The sequence below is a fragment of the Alexandromys fortis genome, unplaced genomic scaffold (genome assembly GCF_014885135.2).
Source record: "Alexandromys fortis isolate MF-2015 unplaced genomic scaffold, M_Fortis_MF-2015_v1.1 scaffold_137, whole genome shotgun sequence".
Lineage (NCBI taxonomy): Eukaryota > Metazoa > Chordata > Mammalia > Rodentia > Cricetidae > Alexandromys > Alexandromys fortis.
The window spans coordinates 755,398-778,718 of record NW_026068009.1 but is presented as its reverse complement, the minus strand read 5'-3'; the positions used below and the strand labels follow the sequence as shown (position 1 = coordinate 778,718).

The window sequence follows — 23,321 nt, the reverse complement described above, 5'->3', positions numbered from 1 at the left end:
TTCAGCTCTTTATTAAACCAATCAGGTGTTTTAGACAGGCAAAATAACACAGCTTCACGGAGTTAAACGTGAAAGAATGCAACACATCTTTGCACATTGAACAAATGTTCTACAGCATAAACAAATGTAACACATATTCAACTAATATTCCACAACAATCATCATTTAAGAACTAAAAACAAACTAAAACCTGCCTGAAATGCATGTCTATAGTCGACTTGTTGTCCACCAGCCAGGACAGGTGAGCTGCTTTCAGAACTACCAGGAAACACGAACGCTTCACTAACATGAAGCTGGAAGCACTGTTCCTTAGGCTGTACCCAAAAACCCAAAACACTGATTAATCCCCAGACTGCCAATCTGAGACTGGTGGTTATTTGCTTTGGACTTAAATGAAAATTCTTAATGAAACTATCCCAGGAATGTGATAACCAAAACAGCGAATGCGGTTGCCGAAAGATCTGTTGCAGGTAGGAAGAAACGAAAGGCTGAAGTACTGGGATAAGCACTTTACAATATGTCGTCTTTTGCATCCAGTCTTTACCCATGCATGTGTTGGGTGTGTTGTGTTGTGGATGTCATATTTCAAAATATCAATGGGATTTTTTTTTCCAGGCGTGCTTATGCATGCGTCCACATCCCACACTGCTGAGGCTAAGGCAGGAAGATTGTGAGTTCCAGGCCCGCCTGCCCTTCTCAGTGAGATTCTGTCTGAAAAAAGAACTTTGTAAAATTTTAGTCACAAAGGGAAAAGGAGAAATTGTTGCTTGTTTTAAGGTTTGTTTTTTTCTTATTGTTTCCTTGAAGTCCCATAATGGCATAGTTATTTCCTAAGAGCCTGCCTAAGCAGGCTTGCCATTTAGTAGGTTTTCACTTTTTCATTTTGACTTTAGAAGGAAGTGACATCTCAGAACTATGTACCTTGGCCTTCTTATTACCTCATTCCTGAGACAATCCCTTCCCTGATTAATTTATACAACTCTAACTCCTCTAATTCAAGCTTTTCGGCCCTTCCTTTACACGATCAATTTGTCATCCCTCTGTATCAATCACCTACAATAAGAGCATCCCATTAGGAGTTATTATCTTTTCATGTGAATATTCACTGTATCCCTATTGACACTGAAAGCTCCTGGGTGCACACAGGGTCCTTGGTTTCTCAGCAGACACTAGGCTGCTGTTATGCGCATAGTCATTATTTTTTTACTCATAGGTTGTTCAACAAGGAGCATTGGGTTTTAGTATCAAATTGGATGCCTGTTAACTTTTAGTTTCATCGGCTACATTTGGAATACCTTTTAGAGTGCATTTGTTTCTTCTCCAGCTAATAGAATAGGTAGAAAGGGGAATCTAAGACTCAAAGCAAGAACATGGTCTGATGCAAACTTGGAAAGTCGGGCAGAATTGATAGAAAGTTATTGCAGGAAGCAAATCTCTCCTAAGAGAGAAGCTTTTGCAAACCACTAGCAACCCAGGGCTTGTCTTTCCTAAGAGAGTGGAAAAAGATCAACCCCATACCTCCCTCTATTTGCACAATACTGACTGCGTGCAGTCTCCTCCTCAGGTGAAACTGATCAAGTGTGAAAATAATCCTGGGGCCATGGGAGGTACATCATTAACACAGAAAGCTGTATCCTTGCTGAGACCCGAGGAGATTCAGCCATTTAAATGAAGATGAAGAGGACCAAGGCAAAAACTCACAATAGGAAATGTATTTCCAGACTCTCAGTGGAGGAGACGCAGTGTGGCCCTTCGTCACTCCTTGTCAAGCCAGTGACAGACTGTAAAACTCCTGCTGCTGGCTGATGCTGCACTCTTCGTGTTCTGAGCGCACTCTTGCCTGACAGGTGCTTGGCATGTTTTAGACATATGATTTATTGCCTCGTTTAATCAAGACTGTGCAGAAAACAATGATCTCTCTCTCTCTCTCTCTCTCTCTCTCTCTCTCTCTCTCTGCAAATTACAAATTAGCCACCTTTCACTTATTCTTAATGACAGAAGTGGTGTGTGTGTGTCCGTGTGTGTGTGTGTGTGTGTGTGTGTGTGTGTGTGTGTATGTGTTCTCCAAAGAATGCCATTACCATTTATTTATTGTTTGGTAAGAAGCTTAAATAATGACTCCCATTCCTTCTGCCTGCCCAAGGAAGGGAAATTTATGCAGTACTATAGAATAAAAATGCAGTCAACCTGCATCAGTGTTTTACAGTGATTATTGTCATGAAAAAAAAAATATTAGCCTGAGCAGATTTCAGTGCTAATGAACGGCTAGACTGTGGAGGCTTATTGGCAATTTAAAGGCCGCATCGCTTCGTTTTGCTTCCCGTTTTGCAAATATATTGTACCTACCTTTTAGTAATTTCTTCTGAAGTTTGGCTTGACCCTAAAAGAATCCCATGTACCAAGCCAGTCCGTCGAGTTTCCTGGAAATAATATCACCTGTTTAAAAATGACTCTTCGGACATTGATTAAGTTGAAATGAAGTGCATGTGGGCAGCATTAGGCGGTTTTCTTACCTAGGGAGAAGAAATCGCTTTCACAAGTTCAGCAGTAAATAGGCAATTCATTCCGACATAACGAGGAAGAGTGATGGGAAGCCAGAGGTCACAGACGACAGCGATGGAAAAGACCTATTAGATCATTTCCTCCATTCCCTGGAGACGAGGGCCAAATTATATTTCATATCGCTTTGTCCAGTTTGGCTTTCAATTACTCAAGCCAGAGGCTTTTGCCACTTCATACGTTTTCCCAAGGTCTTTATCTTTCTACATGACCCCTGCCTGGCTGGGTCTAGTGGCAAAGTCTGGATCTCAGTGAGAATTAACCCTCCAGGGCAGCCGCAGGACTTTTCTTCACAATTAGACCTCTCTACCTCAAAATGGATTTTCTCATCTTTCAATAATCTTTAAAATCATTTCCTTCGAAATACCAGGCTTTGTCCTCTCCACTCTACTTCTGGGCGGGTTCCTCGTACATCCTTTCACTCAAAGACTAAATAAGAGGTACTTCTGCCAGAAGAGCCCCCTTTGAAATTAAATTAGTGCCTATTCCCCAAAGAAAATGATTGGGATATCTAGGGCAATGCCGTTTGTGCTGACACCAAAGAACTTCTTGAATAAATAAAAGGGACCACTTCGGAGAGGATGGGGGATGAAGGAGTGGAGGCTGCAGCCCTAACGACTCCCCCACAGACTGCTGCTGCCAGAAGGATGTGAAAAACAGGATAGAAGCTGGAGGATCAAATGGAGGGAGGAGGCTGGCTACTGAAGAGAGGGCTACTGCCTTTTGTTGATGGCAGAGCACTTGGAAGAATAAGTAACAGTAGGAGTTCTGCGGAGGTTCCCCTTGGAGCAGGTAGGAACGGACGAGCTCCGCAGCCCCACGAGGCACATGGACAGCTCATTCGCTTTATAAGGAGGGGCACAAGAATGGGAAATGACACGCTGACAGTCCATCAGTCTGGTCAAGCTCCTTTTCAATAGAAATAGAGAGGAGTCCCTTCTGTCAAATCTTGCTTTCATCCCCTGAGTAGGCAGAGCACACTAGTCCTAAAAATGTCTTTAAGCATTTCCCCTTTGTTTCACACTAGCAATTTCCAAGTTTGGGGTCTCACCAAACTGATAGGTTTCTGTGTGGGAAAAAAAAATCAACAGAGCAAGCAGAAATCCTACAGAGTCAGAGAAAACCCTTGCTAAGCATGCGTGTGACAGAGAACTAATATTTAGAATATATATATAGAATTCAAAAAATAATAACCAAGTAGTGCAATCAATATATAGGCAGAAGTAAACAAACACTGGCTGAAGTACAAATGGCCAACATAGCTGTGAAAAGTAAGACTTCTATAACAATCAGGAAAAACACATATCAAATCTCACTGATATTTAACAAATACTGGTAAGGATGTGATAAAAGGAACCCTGATACATTGTTGACTTAATTTACATTTATTACACTATGGAAAATATCATGAAAATTCTTCAAAACCCTGAGATAAGCTACCATATGTTATAGCTGTTACAATACACCCATACAAATAATAAGCCAAACATCAAATCAACATGCAATGGGGGAATATAAATACCTAGTTTACTCAGGCACTATTCACAATAACCAAGTTACTAAATCAATCTAGGTGCCCATAGATTTTGAGGAGTGGATACAGATACTCAGATACTATCATGTATTTCCAAGAATACATGATAAAGAAGAGCAAATTAACAATGTTTTAAGAAAAATGAATGGAACCAGCATGGCAGCACCTTTCTTTACCAGCAGCCAGACTAGCTCCTTGCAGCACTATGATGGCTAGTTGTCAGGGGGGCTCCCAGTAGGGCGCCAGATTGATTTCTCATAATCCAATGACAAAATGTCTGGTGTCTTCAGTAATAGGATCTTGCTCTCAAGTTCCAGTGGGCAGTGAAGCACAATGGCAATAGTTTGCCATCCTGGGGGGGGATCCCTTAGATAACCTTGACCAACAACTTGAAGAGAGATAGTCAACATCAGGGTTTTGATCTTTTGTTTGGTTTCTGAAAAGAGGATTACCACACACGTCACACCCCTCGGCTGGCACAACTTCAGCTAAAATATTTTTTTAAAATATTATATATTTTGAAAGCTTATAAAATAAAATGTTTCCATGCGGCTTTTTCAAGCATTCTGAATGTTATGTACCCCCCCTCCCACAAACCCTTATTGTACCCTCTATCACTTTCCTCCTTAGTTTTCCCTCTCATTTCTTGTGCCTGTTTCCTATCACCTGTATACTGCTGTCCCCCTCCCTTATCTCCCCCTCCCCCGTGGTCCTTTCCTGCTCTCCCAGATGCTTCAAGTCACACAACCTGAGGATTTGTATAAGTGCATCGTGAGCCCAAAAGATGTGCTCTGCCATTGACCTAGAATGTTTTCCTTCTTTTTCTTCGTGTGTGTGTGTGTGTGTGTGTGTGTGTGTGTGTGTGTGTGTGCTGTGCCCAAGTTCCTATTCCTGAGGTTTTGTCTTTTCTTAACTTACTGGCTTTTTGGACTAAGAAGTCTAGTTTGCCTACCTTGTCTTCAGACACTAATATTCTATCTTCTACATGATCCATTCTGTTTGTAAATTTTCCATTGTTTTGTTTTGTTTTGTTTTTTGAAATGTCAAATTTTTCATTTCTGTCTTCATTTCAGCTTGGGTTTTCTTCAGTCTTTCAATCTCTTTGTTGAATTCACTTTTCATACCCTGAATTGTCTTCATTATTTATTTAGTCATTAGTGTGTGATTTCTGGGACCTCAATCAGGGTGTATTCCTGTCCTATTCAAGTTCATTCAGTGGTGCAGGAGAACAATTCTACATCTGTCAATTATGTTTTAAATAAACGCTGATTGGTCAGGAGCCAGGCAGGAAGTATAGGCGGGTCAACCAGACAGGAAGTAGAGGCAGGGCAATGAGAACAGGAGAATTCTAGGAAGGAAAAAGCCCATTCCTCCACAGTCCTGCCCAGACCATGGAAGAAGCAAGATGTGACCTACCTCGCAGAAAAAGGTACCAAGCCATGTGGCTAACATATACTGGTATACATTATATGAGCTAATATGAAGCCTGAGCTAATGGGCCAATCAGTTTATATAGAATGTAGACTTCTCATGATTCTTTGTGACTAAACATCTTTGGGAACTGGGCATGACAGAAACCCCAACAAGCAGGACCTCATGTTACAATTCAGCTGCTAAAGTCCTTTTTAAAGTCCTTGAATTCCTTGGACGTGTTTCTAATTGTTATTTTGAATTCTGTGCTTTAGCCACATCTCTATTTAGAGATGGGCATCAATGCTATAAGACTCATGATATTTTGAGGTTCATATTGTCTTCTCTTACTTACTGATTGTTCTGGGACCTGAACATCTAGAGAGAGGTTGTTGGTTATGTGCTTAATATTAGTTTCCATTCCACCACTGTTGAATGGAACTTTGGTTCTGTTTGTTTTTGTGGGTTTTTTTTATGTCATCCTGTCTCTGATCGCAGTAGGAAGAGCTTGAAGCTCTGTCTTTCAGAGACATGGTATTGATATGTGAGTGGGGCAGCTGGGGTGATTCCAGTTATAGGCTATTGTGGGTTGCTGAGTCAGATGACTGTGTGAATGCTTGGGTGAGTACTTGGGACAGATGGCTGGGCAGAGGTGAAATTTCTAAGCACTGATACCATTGGCTGAGGATGAGGGGACATGAAAACTTGCCACCAGCACCTGTGGGTACAGCTGGCTGACTAATGCAGATGGGTCCCACAGAAAGCTAATGATGAAGGAGAAGCAGGTGATACAGGACCTTGGCACTCAAGTCAGCTCATGTCCCACTGTGTCTTTTTAATGCTTAAAATAGTCCAGGCATTATTTTGCTGTGTGACACTAGGAAAATTTTTAAATTACCTGACACTCATTGTCCCCATTTATTAGTAAGGATAATTTTCCTTATCCATAAAATGAAGATTAAATAATTAGCACATGGATGCATCTTAGAATAGTGTCTGGCGTTATTGCAAGCACTCAATTTATGTGGACATGTTTATTATTAGGTTCATCCATTATGCTGTCAAATTTTATTGCTTATTATTCAGGAATCTCAGGCTCAGCATTGGTTTTCTTTTTTCATTATTCTCATATATAAGTTTTGAGCCAAGACAAAAATCCTGTGTGGTCCCTTTCCCTTTCATTCCTTAATAGTGTTATCAAGAAATGGACCAATTCCTTGAGAGGACATATCGTTAGCAGCTCAATTCTCTTCAACAAGGGCAGACAAACCATTTCCTGCACGCCTCCTTCTATATTGCACTACAAGAATATCGTTAAGAACCGGGAGTCTCTGTGGCCTTGAGAACAGGACCAATTCCCAGATCTTTAATTTAGTTCTGCTCTCCACTAAATTGAAATTTTGACACAGCGTTTTTTCTCACACCAACTGTTCGGTGTAATTCTTTCCAATTTGTCCATATTTATTGTGAAGTCCAGCCAAATCCCTTAGGTCTTCAGAGTGGCCTGGCATTTACTGGTGCCATTATTCAATCACTAGAACAAACATTAATTTGATATTGTAGTCTATGTGACTCTACCTGTATAGCATCTCCACCCAGTGATTTGAATAAGTTATTTAGAGAAAACAGAAGAAGAAAACAAAAACAAAAACCATTCCTTCCTATGCCTGGTTGCATATGTTCCATGAAGAGCCACAGGTGTCTTCAGTGAATGCAGAGGTTCCCAGTTCCCATGTGATATCTGCGCTGCTCTATTATGTGAGGGTTTTACTTGGCTTTGTCTTCTGTCTCCCCTACATTTTATGTTGTCTAAGTACCTAAAGATTAACTTAGACTTTCTCAGGTATATCAGTTTGGGTTTTTAGCACTCTAAATTGCTTACAGATGTTTTATAAATCCCTTGATTTTGGGCGTGGACTACATGCTCCTTGCAGCTGTGCTACTTGCCCCAGTTTCCCCTCAGAGGCTGTGGCTTCACCCCATTGGTACCTCATTGATGCTGCTCGTAATCCTGTACAATGGTTCTGACACATAGTTACCATTCCTGGCCTACCAATAACACTAAATCATTCATTGGTTTCGTGAGGAAACAAAGATGCTCTGCCCCTCCATTTCTCAAAATGATCACTATAGGAAACCAGCTCCCAAAAGGATACTTATCCCAGCTGTGAGTGTGTATATAACAGGTTCAAATAAATCACTCATCAATGCCGGCTTCTTTTTGATTGTTTGTTTCGGTTTTTTTTTCTTTTTTTTGAGACAGGGTTTCTCTGTAGCTTTGGAGCCTGTCCTGGAACTAGCCTAGCTCTTATAGACCAGGCCAGTCTTGAACTCACTGAGATCCACCTGCCTCTATCTCACAAACGCTGGGATTAAAGGTGCCACCACTGCCTGGTGATTCAACATCAGCTTTAATGTAGTAATATAATAAAAATAACTTTAAGGATCACATAAGACGGTGTTGGTCAAAACACAATACAGAAACACTGAAATTTGTGTAAATTAGTGGAACTTAAGAATGAGATTTTTACCTTCAAGGACTTCAGAAAATAGAATCACAAATAAAATTGGTATGTTGAGAAATGTGCTTTGTTAAAGTCATTTTTTAAAATCTCTGCCTCATAGCTCAAGATAAATAATCTCATAAAATGAGATTTTTAGAAAAGTCTTAATGATGAGAAGAATTAGGGAAGATAAGAACTGAGTTTTCTTAGAATCATGAGAAGAGGATAAGATATTTAAAGATATGTTTGCAGAGGTTAACTCAGAAAGGTAATTAGGAACAAAGTGTCACTTAGCTCCCTGATAAAACTGATGACAGGCAGAGACTCTAAGAGTCACCAGGCAGACAAGGCCCCATGTTTAAGATGGGAGGGGAAAGACAGGCAAAGAGGATTTGGCACAGATCTACGGAAATCAGTTTTTAATAACTCTGTCATAATAAGGGGTATATTTTCAAATACTGTGCTCCTTAACCATCGATTTTGTGGTGAGAGAGAAAACAAATCACAGAGTCTTTTCTTATGAATCATCTTAATCTGAAGCTTTAATTTCTATGTTATTTCTTATTTTGATAGTTATATTCTATACTGAAAGTATTTTAGTTGCCAACACTCACTTTATTTACAGAATAACTGTTATTTGGAGGGTTGGTTTTTCTAGATGCTTCGTTCACATCTTACAGAGTCATCTGGATGTTAGGCTGAGTGGTTTCCTTTGCACGCTGGTGGGGGCTGTTGGAAGTGGTGCAGTTACCATGGAAATGGAGCAATATGGTGGATCATCACAGCACTGATACAGAGTTGTATGCGGTCCAGCTCTTCCACTTCCTTAGTTACCTCATCCACAGAGGACAGAGGTGCAGGTCATCCAAATGTTCACCAACTGATGAGTGGATGATCAAAAGATGGATTACAAATATAATTAAGTAGCATTTATTCTTATAAAGAGTAGTAAAATAAGGAGATTCTGGGAATGGAGTGGAGCACTTACACGGCATTCAGAATGCCCTGGGTTCTTAAATCCTAACATAGGACATAATATAATATAAATTATATATATGGCATAAAATATATAATATTATATGCGTGGCATAAAATATATTAATTATTATACTATACATTTTATTTGTTAAATATTATACTTCTCATATTATATATAAAGAAAGGAATTATAACACACATACTACTGTATGGGAAAACACAGAGGAAATTACACTGAGTTAAACAAGACAGTCATCAAAAAGCAAATACCTTATGATTCTATTTATTAGCCATCTGTAGTAGTCAAATATATAAAACAGAAAATAAAGTAGTAGTTTCCTAAGGATGGGGAGGTACATAGTTACTATTTTACAGGAAAGTTAGGTAGAAAAACAAACTTCCAAAGATTAATTCCACACTGCCTTTGAAATTATTAGGCTGATAAGCTTAGCTGTGTGTGCTCGTAATTTTAACTAGAATAGGAGAAATTAAAAGGCCGTGCTTAGGAATGTGTGTCTGTCCTTCCACACCAACACTGGTGACTCAAATGTCATATTGCCCCAGGTTTCTTTAAATCGAAAGACTACCTTAGGGTGGAGAGAGCTCTCAATGATTACAAGCACTCACGGCTCAATCATGGGCCTGGAGTTCTGGTCTGAGCACATAATTCAGGTGACTCACAAACATTGCATCTCTAGCTCAAGGCTCTGATAGTCCCTTTTGTCCTCCATAGGTACCCAGATACCTGAGTGTGCACACACTCATGCAAACACACACAAAACACAAGCATACACACACATAAATAACTAAAACCTTTTTTAAAACTGTGCTATGTGTTATAGTTTTGTACGATTAAAATGCTTTCTAGTCTGAGGTGGACTGATGGCCCCACTGTTAAGCATATGGCTGCTCTTCCAGGGACCCAGGTTTGATCCCTTGCAGGCACAGGTAGCTCACAACCCAAGGTTTCTGATGTCCTCTTCTGGCCTCTGCAGGTACTGCATCCATATAGTACACAGACATACACCCCAAAACAGACAAAACACCCAAACACAAAATAATTTAAAAGCGAATCGAAGATGCTTTCTAGTGCTTACATATTTGGCCTAATTCTTAAGTTTCTCAAGGTCAAATAGTATGACATTAAACCCCTGCCTTTGTCCTGCTCATTTTCAAATATTGGAATTTAAAATATTGGAACTAGAACTACAAAGGACATCTGTAAACTATTTGCCTATGCTATTGCAATAGGGAGAGTGTTTCAAATGTCGCAAGAGAACCAAGTTGTTAAAAAAGAAAATATGTTGTTATTGCATGAAGATGCATGAATCATACCCAAGCGCGTAATATCTAAAGACAGCGCTTCATGAAAAAGATTTCTATAGCTTACCCATTTTCAACTTACAGCTGTTCCCTTTTTTGAGGCAGCAATTTCAACACCCAAATAAATTACACAAATACACTATCTCAAGGAGATGAAAAGTTCAGAGGTTAATTTAAACAGAGCAATTCTAAGCTATAAATTATGCTAAGGTTTCTTTATTTTCATATAAAAGCTTGAGGAACATTATAAATGCAAGTGTGAATTACAGGAGAAATATTTGTCATTGCAGACAAAACTCATTTTTAAATAGCTCTTGAGAATGTTCGGTGAAAAGGGAAAATAATGCTTAAATGCTACCGTGATGTGCTGTGAGCAGTACCTCATCAAGAGTTGCAGTAAGTAATGAATACACAAGTCAGATTGGTAATAAATGAACTGAAATAAATGCACATTATAGACATGCTGTGTATTTTATAAAATCAGTTTACTCTCTTAATACACCAAACTATTTTTGTGTAAGGTGATAATCTACTTCATTCCCTTCTGCAAACCCCATTGTAAGAGTGTGTGCTCTCTCTTAGTTAGGTTGTGTGTTATTGCTGTGGTATAATGTCATAATCAAAAGGAACTTATGGAAGAAAACTTTCACAATATAGTTTATAGTCCATCATGGATGGAAGTCAGGGCCAGCCTGGGCTATTTAACAGCTTGCTTCAACAGAAACAGACGTGAGGCTAGTAAAAGGAAAGCTAGGTTGTACCTGGTATGAATTAGTTGACTACAGGAAATTACACATTTGCTTCCTGTAAAGTTCTCTGTGGTTGGTCAGATTCCACGTTCTTTAGGACTGCCACGTACAGTGTTAAGCAATCTGTAGTTGAGAAGCCTTCACGACTCTATGCAAAGAACTTTGAAGGGCCTGAGGTTTGCAGATTCATAGATCTTCCCACTGTTTAGTGGATACAGGTGAAGGTCAGGCTATTCCAGGGCCTGAGACAATGGATTTCATTACATGTAACAAGCAATATAAGGAACAGAAAGACAATCTCGAGCCTCCCATCCCCCAAGTTACATTGAGAGGGATACAGGTGTGTACAGCTGGATTCCTACACAAGAAGTTCATTATTTTTATTATTATCTTATTAATAATAATAATATATGACGATTTTGTAGATGCCTATATTATGCATTCTGGTTACTCTCACCCTTCTGTCCTCTTTTTCCTCCCTCCCATCCCCTACCAACCTCTTCTCATCTCTTCAAGTTCCTATTCTACCTTCACAACTTTTAATTTAGTTCTGTGACCCAGTAAATTGAGCCAGATCCATATCTGTAAGTCATGGGTCTTGAACTACCCACTGGGGCCATTTTTGCTTTGTTTTGTTTTGTTCAGGATTGTTTTAGTCACCCTGATCTTCTGTGTTTTTATATAAATTTAGAGCTTTTTGTTTTGTTTTTCAAATCCTGTGCAGAATCATTTGAGAATTATTAATCACACCAATCTATAAGCACAGGGGACTTTCTAGTGAGGTTTTCACTCAGCTGATGGATCTTTTCATTTCCAACATCATGTTAGCTTGGGTTTCATCATCAGGTCTCTCACTTTACTGGGTTTTATTTTCATATCTTGTATTATTACTAGATTGGTGATTTGTGTAAGTCTTGGCTTTTCATGTTGTTTCTGTCTCTGGAATATTCACTCTGATTAGAGACACACAGAAAAAGACAGAAAGTTCAAAACAGAACAAATAATAGCATACTGCATTCTAAACCATGAGATTGGCGACTATTAAGCTACACAGATCAGAAATCCCAGGAAAACCCTCAGGCTATCTATCTTAGCTGGGGTTTCTTTGATGTGAGGAAACATGGTGACCAAAAGCAGCTTGTGGAGGAAAGGGTTTATTTCACTCACAGTTTCATATAACAGATCATCATCAAAAGCAGTGAAGACAGGAGCTCAGGCAGGGCAGGAACCTAGTGACAGAAGCTGATGCAGAGGACATGGACAGGTGCTGCTTACTGGCTTGCTCTCCATGGCTTGCTAAGCCTGCTTTCTTATAGAACCCAGGACCACTGGCCCAGTGGTGGCACCACTCACAATGGGCTGGGCCCTCCCCCATCAATCACTATTTAAGTCCTCTACCAGCTTGCCTACAGTTCAGTCATATGGAGGCATTTTCTTAATTGAGGCTCCTTCTTCTCAGATGACTTTAGCTTTTGTCAAGTTCACATAAAACTTGAAAAAGCATGGGATAAAACCAGACTCGCTGAACATAGCGGACAGTGAGGACTACTGAGAACTCAAGAACAATGGCAATGGGTTTTTGATCCTACTGCACGTATTGGCTTTGTGGGAGCCTAGGCTATTTGGATGCTCACCTTACTAGACCTGGAAGGAGGTCCTTGGGCTTCCCACAGGGCAGGGAACCCTGACTGCTCTTTGGTCTGACGAAGGAGGGGGAGTTGATTGGGGGAGGGGGAGGGAAATGGGAGGCGGTGGCAGGGAGGAGGCAGAAATCTTTAATAAATAAATAAAAACTTAGCCAGCACGATATCTTATACATGTACTAGGAGAATCAGGGAATAAAAACATTTAAGTCCATGTCATACAAAAAGTCACCAAATACATCATTTTGCTTTAGAAGAACTGAAAGACTGATACAATTTTAAAGTCAAGAGAAAATACCTTATCATGTAAATCGCATTTTTTTAATTCATTTTGTTCCCACAGTTTGCTTTTAATTAGCAAAGAAACATTGCCAGTTTAAGGAGTGCAAATGATTTCCGAGTTTTAGACAGCAACATTCGAGATGACAGAATAGGGTTTCCTTTTGTCATCTTTTTCAATACCAAATGAGTCACATTTCCAGTTCAGATTAGGAACCAGAACTGGACTTCTTTCTCAATTTTCTATTTCCTTGCAGAGCGGGAAGCTGTGTGGTTCTTACTGATTTGACAGATTTTTTCCCCTTCTTATTTTACATGCATTATTATCAGCACACAAAATCCCAGGCAAAACTTTGCTGTAAAAGAGCCCTCTTGTCGGGAAGAGCCCATATGCCAGGATGTTCGTTTGACTTCGCACAGCAGGACCTAGAAGGCCGATGCCCATCTTGGCATCTTGGTCAGGATTAACATGGTGGCCACTGGCCAACATTAGCTGCGTGACTGAGCTCTGGTGTACCACCGCCGTCCACCGAATTCAAAGGACAGCGTTTGTGGTTTATGAAGCTTTGGAGGAAATAAAAATACAGAAACCCCTTAGCGTAAAATCTTATTAGTACCTTCCTCCAGATGAAGGGAGCAGAAACACAGGCTGCGAGATTGTTCCACTTGGGTTCGCCATTCACATACGCTCGATGCAGAGCAACCGGGAAGGAGTCCGCTGTGACTAACGTTTGGCCTTTCTCCTGCGTGTTTTCTTTCCCCCCTAGAACACTTGAAGGAGAAGTTAGAAGATTACATGGCTCGGTTTTCCAAAGTGAGAATTGTTCGCACCAAGAAAAGGGAAGGACTCATCCGGACCCGACTCCTGGGAGCTTCTGTGGCCAGAGGCGAGGTGCTGACCTTCCTGGACTCCCACTGTGAGGTCAATGTGAACTGGCTGCCCCCGCTCCTCAGTGAGTATACTATGTCACCATCATTCTCTCCAAGGGGCACGCTGGACCAGGGAAGCTGGCAACTGTGCCCTGAAAACAGAGTGTGAGGTTTCTCCTGTAAATATTGCAGTCAGCAAAGGCTTGAGTTTGAGTTGTATCTTCATCACTGTGGATGAAAAATAGTATAACTACATTAAATAGCATTTCAGATAGGACCAGCAGCAATCTAACTTAAGGTTAGGAAGGTTTCTTTTATATTATGCCTCTCTCACTGCAGTTGCGTTTATTGGGGAAACACTAAAGTAAAAAAAAAAAAAATAGCTTCAAACTATTTCTCAGTCATTCTACAATTAGAATAAGATCAAAAGACACGTACCCATGTACATATACACAGTTTTATCACAAGATGGTTAAGAAAGGAGGAAAATTACTCAGCCCCAGGATATAAGAATCTAAGTGATTTGCCATTTTTTAAGATGTGTAGTGCCGCTGCCTTTTTGTTTTTCTTCCTGGTGCTATCCTCCATCCTTCGATACATAATCCTCTGAACTCACACGGAGCCCCTCAAACACTGAGCTGCTGTCCCCATGTCGAGTCTTAATTGATCAGTTACAGCTACCAGAGTGAAGGCAGCAAACCGTGCCGTGTCACAGAGCACTGAACCACTAGCAAAACAAACAAACTGGACATCATTCCGGAAAGAAACTCCACCTGGGATGGGATGCATTTCAAGCCTCAGTATTGTTATCTTGTTAGTTTACAAGGAAGCCAGGTAGAAAACCCCCATTGCACCCAGGAAAGAAATTGCATACCTAAAGAAATTCCTTCTAGAAAATTCTTAGTGCGTATATATTGCCCTCCTTTCTTGTTCTCTTAGATTTCTCCAAAGCAACTTGCATTGTAACTGCATCCCTGGTTTATAAATAAAGCCAGTGACAGCGGCCCTCACCGCCAGCACCTCAGAAAGAATGCTCTGTTAGTGACTATTACGTGGGATTTCAGCTTCAACTAGCCAAGCTACACCAGCAAAAAAAAAAAAAAAAAAAAAAAAAAAAAAAAAAAAAAAAAANAAAAAAAAAAAAAAAAAAAAAAAAAAAAAAACAAGAGAGGGGGCCTCAGTGACAACCATATAGGATGTAAAACACAACACCCAGCAAGTAACACCCTCTCCCAAATCACCAGGTCCATATATGCCTCTGCTCAGGGTCCAGCCCAGCCTTCTCAGTCAACAGGATCCCAGGACCACATCAGCCAGAGACTCCCCTGAGCCTGTAATTAAGTGTGCTCCGTCCAAGGACACAGGCATTTAGAATCTCATTAGCCATGGCAGGAGTTCCTCAAACTGAATTTGCCCTGCATGCTGTTGACTACGCTAGCATGAGAACCAAAGGCTGGACTTCTGTCTGAGCCAAAGCAATCCCTAAATGCCAGTGATCAGTCCTCCGATCATTCTCTATGAATCACAGGGAAGGGGAGGGATAGGGAAAGGAGCATAAGAGACAGCCACAGCCCACTCTTTCTCATGAAAACCTTTCATTTCCTGTGGGCCCGGGGGATAAGAAACGCTTCAAGCCCGGGATGCTATCTCTCTTTATTTTCCTCTATCAGTATCTTGATACATCATCCAAAAATGAAGAAACAGGCGGAGCCACATCGCTGCTCCTTGGTTCATTTTTCACCTTGGGGATTATACCTGAATTTCAATTTCCTATTGAGTCTGTTTGTTTGATCCCTGGAAATTGAAATGTAGGCACCAGCCTTGGAAGAAAAATTAGTCATGCGGCTTTCACCCCAAGCAAGCCCAGCTGGATGAGAGCTGAAAGGAAATTTGAAGGGAACGTTGACAGTTAATTTAACAGACTCATTCTCTTTGGATCACCTTGGGACTCCTTGTTGGTCAAGGAACCTGTAAATCAAGCTGGTTCTGAATTTGATGGAAGAAAGTCACTGAGACCGTAACGCTAGAGCTGCAGAGGTGATCGACGAAATGTTTCCAACCTTACGCTAACGGTCTCCGCCATCCTCTGGGGGAAAAATGCCACTTAGATAAAACTAAAACCCACAAGAAGGCTTGCCTTGGTGAAAATGGATGCTCAGAGAGCCCATGGTGGTGGTTACCTTGAAACAGTGCACCTGCTAACTAGCTGGCAATGAGAGAAATATAATCCCCAGGCTCTCTGAGGCTCCCTGGGCTTGTGGTGGTGTCTAAAACTGTCTCCTTTCCCATTCTCCAGCATTCTGTGCCTCTTAAGCACTGTTCTCTCTGTCTTCTTTTTCTTGTAAAACACCATAGAGTTTAGTTATTTATTACATTTTATAACTTTTTGTCCCATTCCTGTATATGGTGATATTTGTGGTATTATTCTCTACAGTAGGTTGAAAATCTAGAAAAATTATTGACTCATTGTTTTTACTCAGTAAATATAGTAAATGATTTTTGTAACATGAATGAATGAGTGAATGAGCATGTGTACTTGCAAGGGAAATGCCCTATGGGATTTTTGTTTCTCTCCACACTCTGTTTTATCAGTGTGATAAAAAAAAAATGTCACCTGCTATGATGGCCACGAAAATCTTTTGCTTCCTGCTCTACGCTGAGTAGGAACTTCCAACGCACATGGACAGTTTCCTCTCTGTAAAAAGCTGATCTCTCGCGCACGTTACATTAGCTTCAGGGCCTCTGAGAGAGATAAAAATTACACAGAAATAACCAGCTCCCATCAGATTTCTAAACGATATCCTTTGTTAAATGTCACCTGCTACACCCAAAGGTCTTCCAAATAACGAGAGAGCAGGTGCTCATACTTAAACATCCTGCCCGTCAGAGAGCGGGTGCTGTAATAAATTGATTAAACACATGTTCTTGAGAGGGGGGAAAAAGATACTTCACATATTGCTATTCTGCATGCACCGAAATAAACAAATGCCAATTTCCTGCAGGCCTGTTAGCTCTGTCACAATAAAAATATCTGGATAGAACAGCAAGATTGCTAGAACTGGAAAGAGGAGAAAAATCACCTGCCTGTTAGGCGAGGCACCCAGGCAGCCTAGAAAGGCCGGTTTTGGAACCGGAGATTTAGGCAGGGGTTATGTCCTGATTATTGTCCACCAAAGCTGAAATAGCCCGTGACAAGTTGTTTGACTTCCCTGAGCTCAGTGTCGCTGTATATGAACAGGATGACAACAGTTGTAGGGGGAGGAAGGCTGCTTGTTTGTTTCCTGACTGCTCAACCATAAAATAATCACACAGAAACTATATTAATTAAATCACTGCTAGGCCCATTAGCTCTAGCTCCTTATTGGCTAACTCCTATGTCTTAATTTAACCCATATCTATTAATCTATGTATTGCCACGTGGCTGTGGCTTACAGGGTAAAGTTCTGTCTGGCTCCATCGGGGCTACATGGCTTCTCCTTGACTCCACCTCCTTTCTCCCAGCATTCAGCTTAGTTTTTCCCCGCCTAACTAAGTTCTGGCCTGCTATAGGTCCAAAGCAGTTTCTTTATTCACTAATGGTAATCACAGCATACAGAGGGGAATATCCCACATCAAACAGTCAGTTGTCATGGATAGTGGGAGTATTGGAAAGAGGATGAGTATATATCATCCTGGAATCTTTTGTGGGTTTACCAACGGTATCATAGCAACAGTACCGTGTCATCTAATGATGTCTGTTAATTGCATGGAGGAAAGATAAAATGTGTGCCGGACTGATAAGTAGAGTCAGTCTCAAAGAAGAGCGGCTCAACAAAATTCTCTGTCATACGTGACAGCAAAGAATTTTATATATGATTGGTTGGCATTATGGGGGAACGGCCATCATGACTGTTTTATGATTAGTTGCTATAAAAACCATGAAGTTAAAATATTTACATTGTGGAACCTTCAGAAAGCAGGCCGGTATTTTCTCAGCAGGCTTTAGCTGTATGCTTGGAGGAACACGAGTACGGTTTATCCTCTGTGCATGTTGGAGGCACGTTAAAATGACAGATTGGGGACAGGTCAGAGCAAAAAATGTGACAGAGTCGAGCTAAATGGACTTCTGCAAGTCTCTCCGGGACATAACTTTCTCAAACGGAAATATAACAACTCTAATTGTACCTAATCACTGTCCCATCATGTTAAGCCCAGCGTTCGGAGATTCCTGCAAAGGGCTCTAATGACGACAAGGAGACGCCAAAGCTGCAAGTGTTATGCATTAAAAGGAGCTGTGGGTTTCTCCTTGCTGGAAAAATGACAGATGACCTAGGCAGGCGTGTCATTTCCTATTTTGTGCTTTCATTTTTCAGACCAAATTGCACTAAACCACAAAACCATCGTGTGTCCCATGATCGATGTCATCGACCACAATCACTTTGGGTATGAGGCACAAGCTGGGGACGCCATGCGAGGAGCCTTCGATTGGGAGATGTACTACAAAAGAATCCCCATCCCTCCAGAGCTCCAGAGGGCTGATCCCAGCGACCCTTTTGAGTGAGTAGCAGCTAAGAGAGGGGGGAAGGGAGAGAGGGCTGATGACAGGTGATGTTTCTAGTGTGTCAAACTCAGGACCCATGAGGACAATTATCTCTGATGCAATGTAATAAAACAGGTGGTAACAATATGCAAAACACCATAGAAAGGTCAGACCTGTAAGCTATAGTAGATTAAAATTACATGCTATGCTAAATACAGGGATCACCACCTTAAATGTTGCTAAGCATAAGGGAAAGTGTGTGTTGATGAAAAGAGCCAGAAACACATATCCTTAAAAAAAATTACAAAGAGACTGCATGCTCCACTTTAAGATTTTTTTCTTCTGATTTTCAGGATCTTTATGCTTTCTGCTTTCCCTAAAAGACTGTTCAAACTGACCGTTTGTTCTTCTTTTATTGAGAATTAGTGCAGAGGTAGGAACCAGAGCTTGCATCTATATTCTATACCCTGTTTGAAATGGTTCACTTTCGATAAAAGACAGTCCTCCCAAGTACATAGTTCCATCGTTTAAAATTGGATAATTCCATTGAAAACAAATCTGCAGCGGTCCGATTAATAAATCACCACGGTAATAGATATTTGAACAAGTTTAATAACAAAACCAGACTCACGAAACCAAGGTTCCAGCGGAGTAGACAGCGGAGACAGGAGAGGAAGGGAAGGGGCGCGCAGCCTTTGCCCGCCCAATATATCAGTAAACAAACGCCTGAGGGCAGCCCGCCCCCAAGGGGAGGGCTTATCCCTACATCTCCCTCCTTTTGTCTAAATAAGACAGAACTAACCTAAATACAACTATAAACAATAATAATAAATAATAGATATAACAAACAATATTGAGAACAAAAGTTTTACCAGACATTCTATCTCAAGGAGTCTAAATAATGTAGAGAGTAATTACAATTATATAATCTTCAACTCCGTCAAAGATCCGAGAAGGGAATAAATATTACTTAACAAATGAGCGATATCCAAAGCGTGCCATAAATGACAGAGACAACAGACTACCTGGGCAATCACCCAAATTCTCGTTCGCAATGTTGAGTCAACCAACTTTGGCTAAGGCCTAGCATGACTGACATACCATTATCAAATGCAAGGAATTTTCTTAGAATTATCCTACCCTGTCTTGGCAAGATAAGAAAATCCTGTTTCATATCTTTGTCAGTAGATGAGGTATGGGCTTTTCTTAACCCAAAGGCCAATTCTGCCAAGAAGACAAACTCCCAGTGGAGTGTCTTTGGTGCTCAACGTTCTCTCGGGAGTAGAGTGGTGTCGCCAGGAGTAATTGTGTCTCGGCACAGAATTCTAGGTTAGCTTAAAGGCCATTTTCTACAGCTCTTTAAAGAGGCTGAAGATTATACTATCTATACTAAATATAATCTCTATGTATCTAGAATACCTTATTAACCTAAAAATAAACATGAACAACATAAAATTCTCAATACCTATCTAACTTGAAGACTAAAAAAAATAAACAACTGTGCAATACATGAAGACAATGATCTTCATCTGTAAACAATGTCATTACATATCAAATGTAAACAATGTTATTACATAAATAGTATCAGAGGTAGAAATGTACATTGTGATATGGTAGATGTATCAATACAATATAAGTATACTCTTATACAAAAATAGAGGTAGGAACACTCACATTCAATATTCAATATGTCAATATACAGGAAACAGTACCAATACAATTTTCTAAAAACAGTAACTCACAAATACCAATCATCCCATCAAACCAGTTAATCCCCTTTTTTTTTTTTTTTTAACATACCCCTAACTCCATAAAACATCTCCCCATCCCCTCAACCCCAAACCAACCACTAAAAGATGTCCCTAACCCTGAGGGCAAACTCTGTTGGGGGAGGGGACGCCGTCCTCTAAGATTGCTTCAAGCTGACATGGGGGCGATGTTCTCCTTAGGGGCTCCTGTGAAAGCAAATGATGGTAAAATTTCCAAATTAACTTTTGGCCTAAGAAAATTATAACTAGTCCCTGAGCGCTTTGAGAAGGTCCGGCCAGAGTGTCGTCAAAAAATGTGTACCATTCGAAATTGTCTTGTGTAGTTGGTACCAAAAAATTATTAGCACGTAGAAAAGAGAAAAAAAAGAAATCCAAAGTAAATAATCAATCACCTGGCTCCTAATTTATGGACTTGTAAAGAGATAAACTTACAATAACCCACTGACTGATTTCTGCGATACTGAAGCCTGGCGATGCTAACTGTGGACTTGAGAATTGTACATTCCAAGAAAAAGATGCAGGAAGGCTTAGTTGGACAACTCCCAGTAATATTAGAGGTGACCAGTGAAACGGTCCCGTAGTCAGCACAGAGATTGCCCAGTGTGTATTACAGCTATTCCAGTCTACACCCCTTGAGCACTAAAATCTTTATCATTTAAAAACTCTTGTATGTTGTTTAGTATGTGACAAATATCTGTGGTCACAGCTTTTCCCACTCGGTAGGAATCCATTTAAGATGCATTAAAATCGATACTGTCTTTTCATCAATAATAGAAGCCATAAAAGTTTGCAGTAGGAAAAGTTACCAAGTACTGGCGCAACTTTGGTGACACTAACCATTTGAATCCTAATAAACATTTAGCAATTCCCAGGAAAATGCTTCCTCCAATTCAAGTGTCTACAAAGATGAAGTCCTGGATGAGTGAAGGGGATTTGAGAAGTCAGTCACTAGATAAAGTAGGAGAAAAGGAGAAAAGCCATCTCTTGTAAAACGAAACACGGTCATTAACTATGCAGCGCTTCTGGAGTTGGGATTTCAACCTCTCAGATCACTGGAAAGTGTTTGGAAAGAAATAATGAAGGGCCTTTATTGCTCTCCCATATGCTCTGACCAAAGTTCATGAATATTCAGAACTGCTATAAAAATGTATAGGGATCTATTTGAAGGACTTTCTTACGAACATTAGAAGCAGACCCAGCAGAGAAGGGCTTCTCAGATGTCCCTGAGGGTGGCCATTGCAAAGCTTTGTCAAAGGCTCTTAAAGTAGGATAGGTAAGTGATGAGTTGGTACATAACTTAACAAGCTTGATTTAAACCTTTTCTCAGGTGTACACGTGTATGTCAAAGCATAAGTCACAAATTCATACAATTTTTATTTATCAACTTCCTAGTTTGATAAGTAAAGATAAATAAGATAAAAATGAAAAGTTAAAAACTGAATTTTTTTTTAAAATGGAGGGAGAGGCTAGGTCTTAGTTGGGGTTTCTATTGTTATGATGAAATCTCAGGACCAAAAGAAAATTGGAGAGGAAAGGTGTTTATTTCATCTTATAGCTTGTAGTCTAGCATGTAGGTGACTCGGGGCAAGAACTCAAGGCAGGAACCTGGAGACAGGAAGTGTTTCTGAGGTCATGGGAGTGTGCTACTCTGCTGGATAGGTTTATATCAAATTGATACAAGCTATAGACTTCTGAAAGAAAAAAACCACATTTGATTTTTAAAAAAAAAAATAGCCTTCTTAAAGTTGGGCTGTACTTAAGCCAATAGAGCATTTTCTTAGTTAGTGATTGATGTGGGAGGGCTCAACACATTCATTGTGAGTGGTACCACCATGGGTATTAGGATTCAGGCATTATGCTGACTCCTATCACCTGGTGGGATGAACCCAGGCAGTACCCTGGGCAGCCCAGGGTCCAATGGCTGCTAAGTCATTATGTATGCAGATATAAAAGGTCCCTTTAAGAGAAAAGCTCCGCCCATTCCCTCTCTCTTTTCCCCCACTGCTCTTCTAAACGGGTCCCTGCCTCTTCTTCCTCTTCTTTCTCTCTGTATTTCTCTTTCTCTCTTCTTCCCCCATTTCCTTTATCTCAATAAAACTCCCACATAAGCTCTGCCTGCATGGCGTGTCTGACTCTCACCGTGTCGCCCCCTAACCCCCCAGGGTCTCTCTCACACCGGTTTACAGCAATGGGTGAGTCATCCCGGGTTCGGTAAGAAACCAGGCAGAGCTAGCCATGAGGAGCAAGCTAGTAAGCAATGCTCCTACAAGATCTCCACATTAAGTACTGTCTCCAGGTTCCTGCTGTGTTTGAATTCCTGCCCTGATGTCTTTCTATGGTCAACAATGATGTGGAAGTGTAAACCAAACAAACCTTTTCCTCCCGAATTTGCTCTGGGTCAAGGTGTTTCATCAAGCATTAGAAACTCTAGGACAGCTGCTTACTGGTTTGCTCCACATGGATTGAACCTGAGTTTTTCCACCTGTCTAGGGTTGGCACCACCCACAAGGGGCTGGGCCCTCCCGCATCAGTCATTAATCAAGAAAATGCCCTACAGACTTACTGATGTGGGAGTGTCATATATCAATCTGTTGATTTCATTGGTTAATTAAAGAAACTGCTTGGCTGGCCTCATAGGTTAAAGTAAACAGAATAGAATTCTGGGCGGAAGAGGAAGTGAGTTCAGACTCTGCTCTGCTTCCGGAGAGACCGGACAGCTCTGCTGGAGCAGAGACTCCATGCTCAGCTCTCCCGGGTAGATGCGATAGCTCTGTGCTCTGAGGCAGATGCATGAAGCTGAGACCCACGATGGACGTAGGCTAGAATCTTCCCGGTAAGCGCACCTTGGGGTGCTTACACACATAATTAGAAATGGGCTAGTCCAGGTGCGAGAATTAGCCTGTAAGGGCTAGAGTTCATGGGCCAAGCAGTTCTTAAATGAATACAGTTTGTGTGTTGTTATTTCGGGCATGAGCTAGCAAGCGGCCGGGGTGTTGGGGACGCAGCCCCGCCGCCGCTTCCTATTTCAACAGATGGTGCCCAGACGTGAGGCTAACTGAATCCACAAAAAGCCTGAGAAAGCTTGGGAAAGAATGGAGTGAAGCATGTTTTCTTGGTAGCAGAAATTTCTTGGGTCTACTCTGCTTGCTAGAGGCAAGCAAGCGCTCTCATCTAAGAGAGGCTT

The 23,321-nt window shown here is 40.9% G+C and overlaps 1 protein-coding gene across 1 annotated transcript in view; it reads left to right on the top strand.

The window, feature by feature from the left end:
* Positions 1 to 23,321, top strand: part of Galntl6 (polypeptide N-acetylgalactosaminyltransferase like 6) — a 1,029,419-nt gene that overhangs the window by 832,528 nt on the left and 173,570 nt on the right. The window contains exons 5-6 of the mRNA XM_050161819.1: positions 13,747 to 13,932; positions 18,202 to 18,385. Coding sequence (XP_050017776.1) covers positions 13,747 to 13,932; positions 18,202 to 18,385 — 370 coding nt within the window. The remainder of the gene's footprint in view (positions 1 to 13,746; positions 13,933 to 18,201; positions 18,386 to 23,321) is intronic.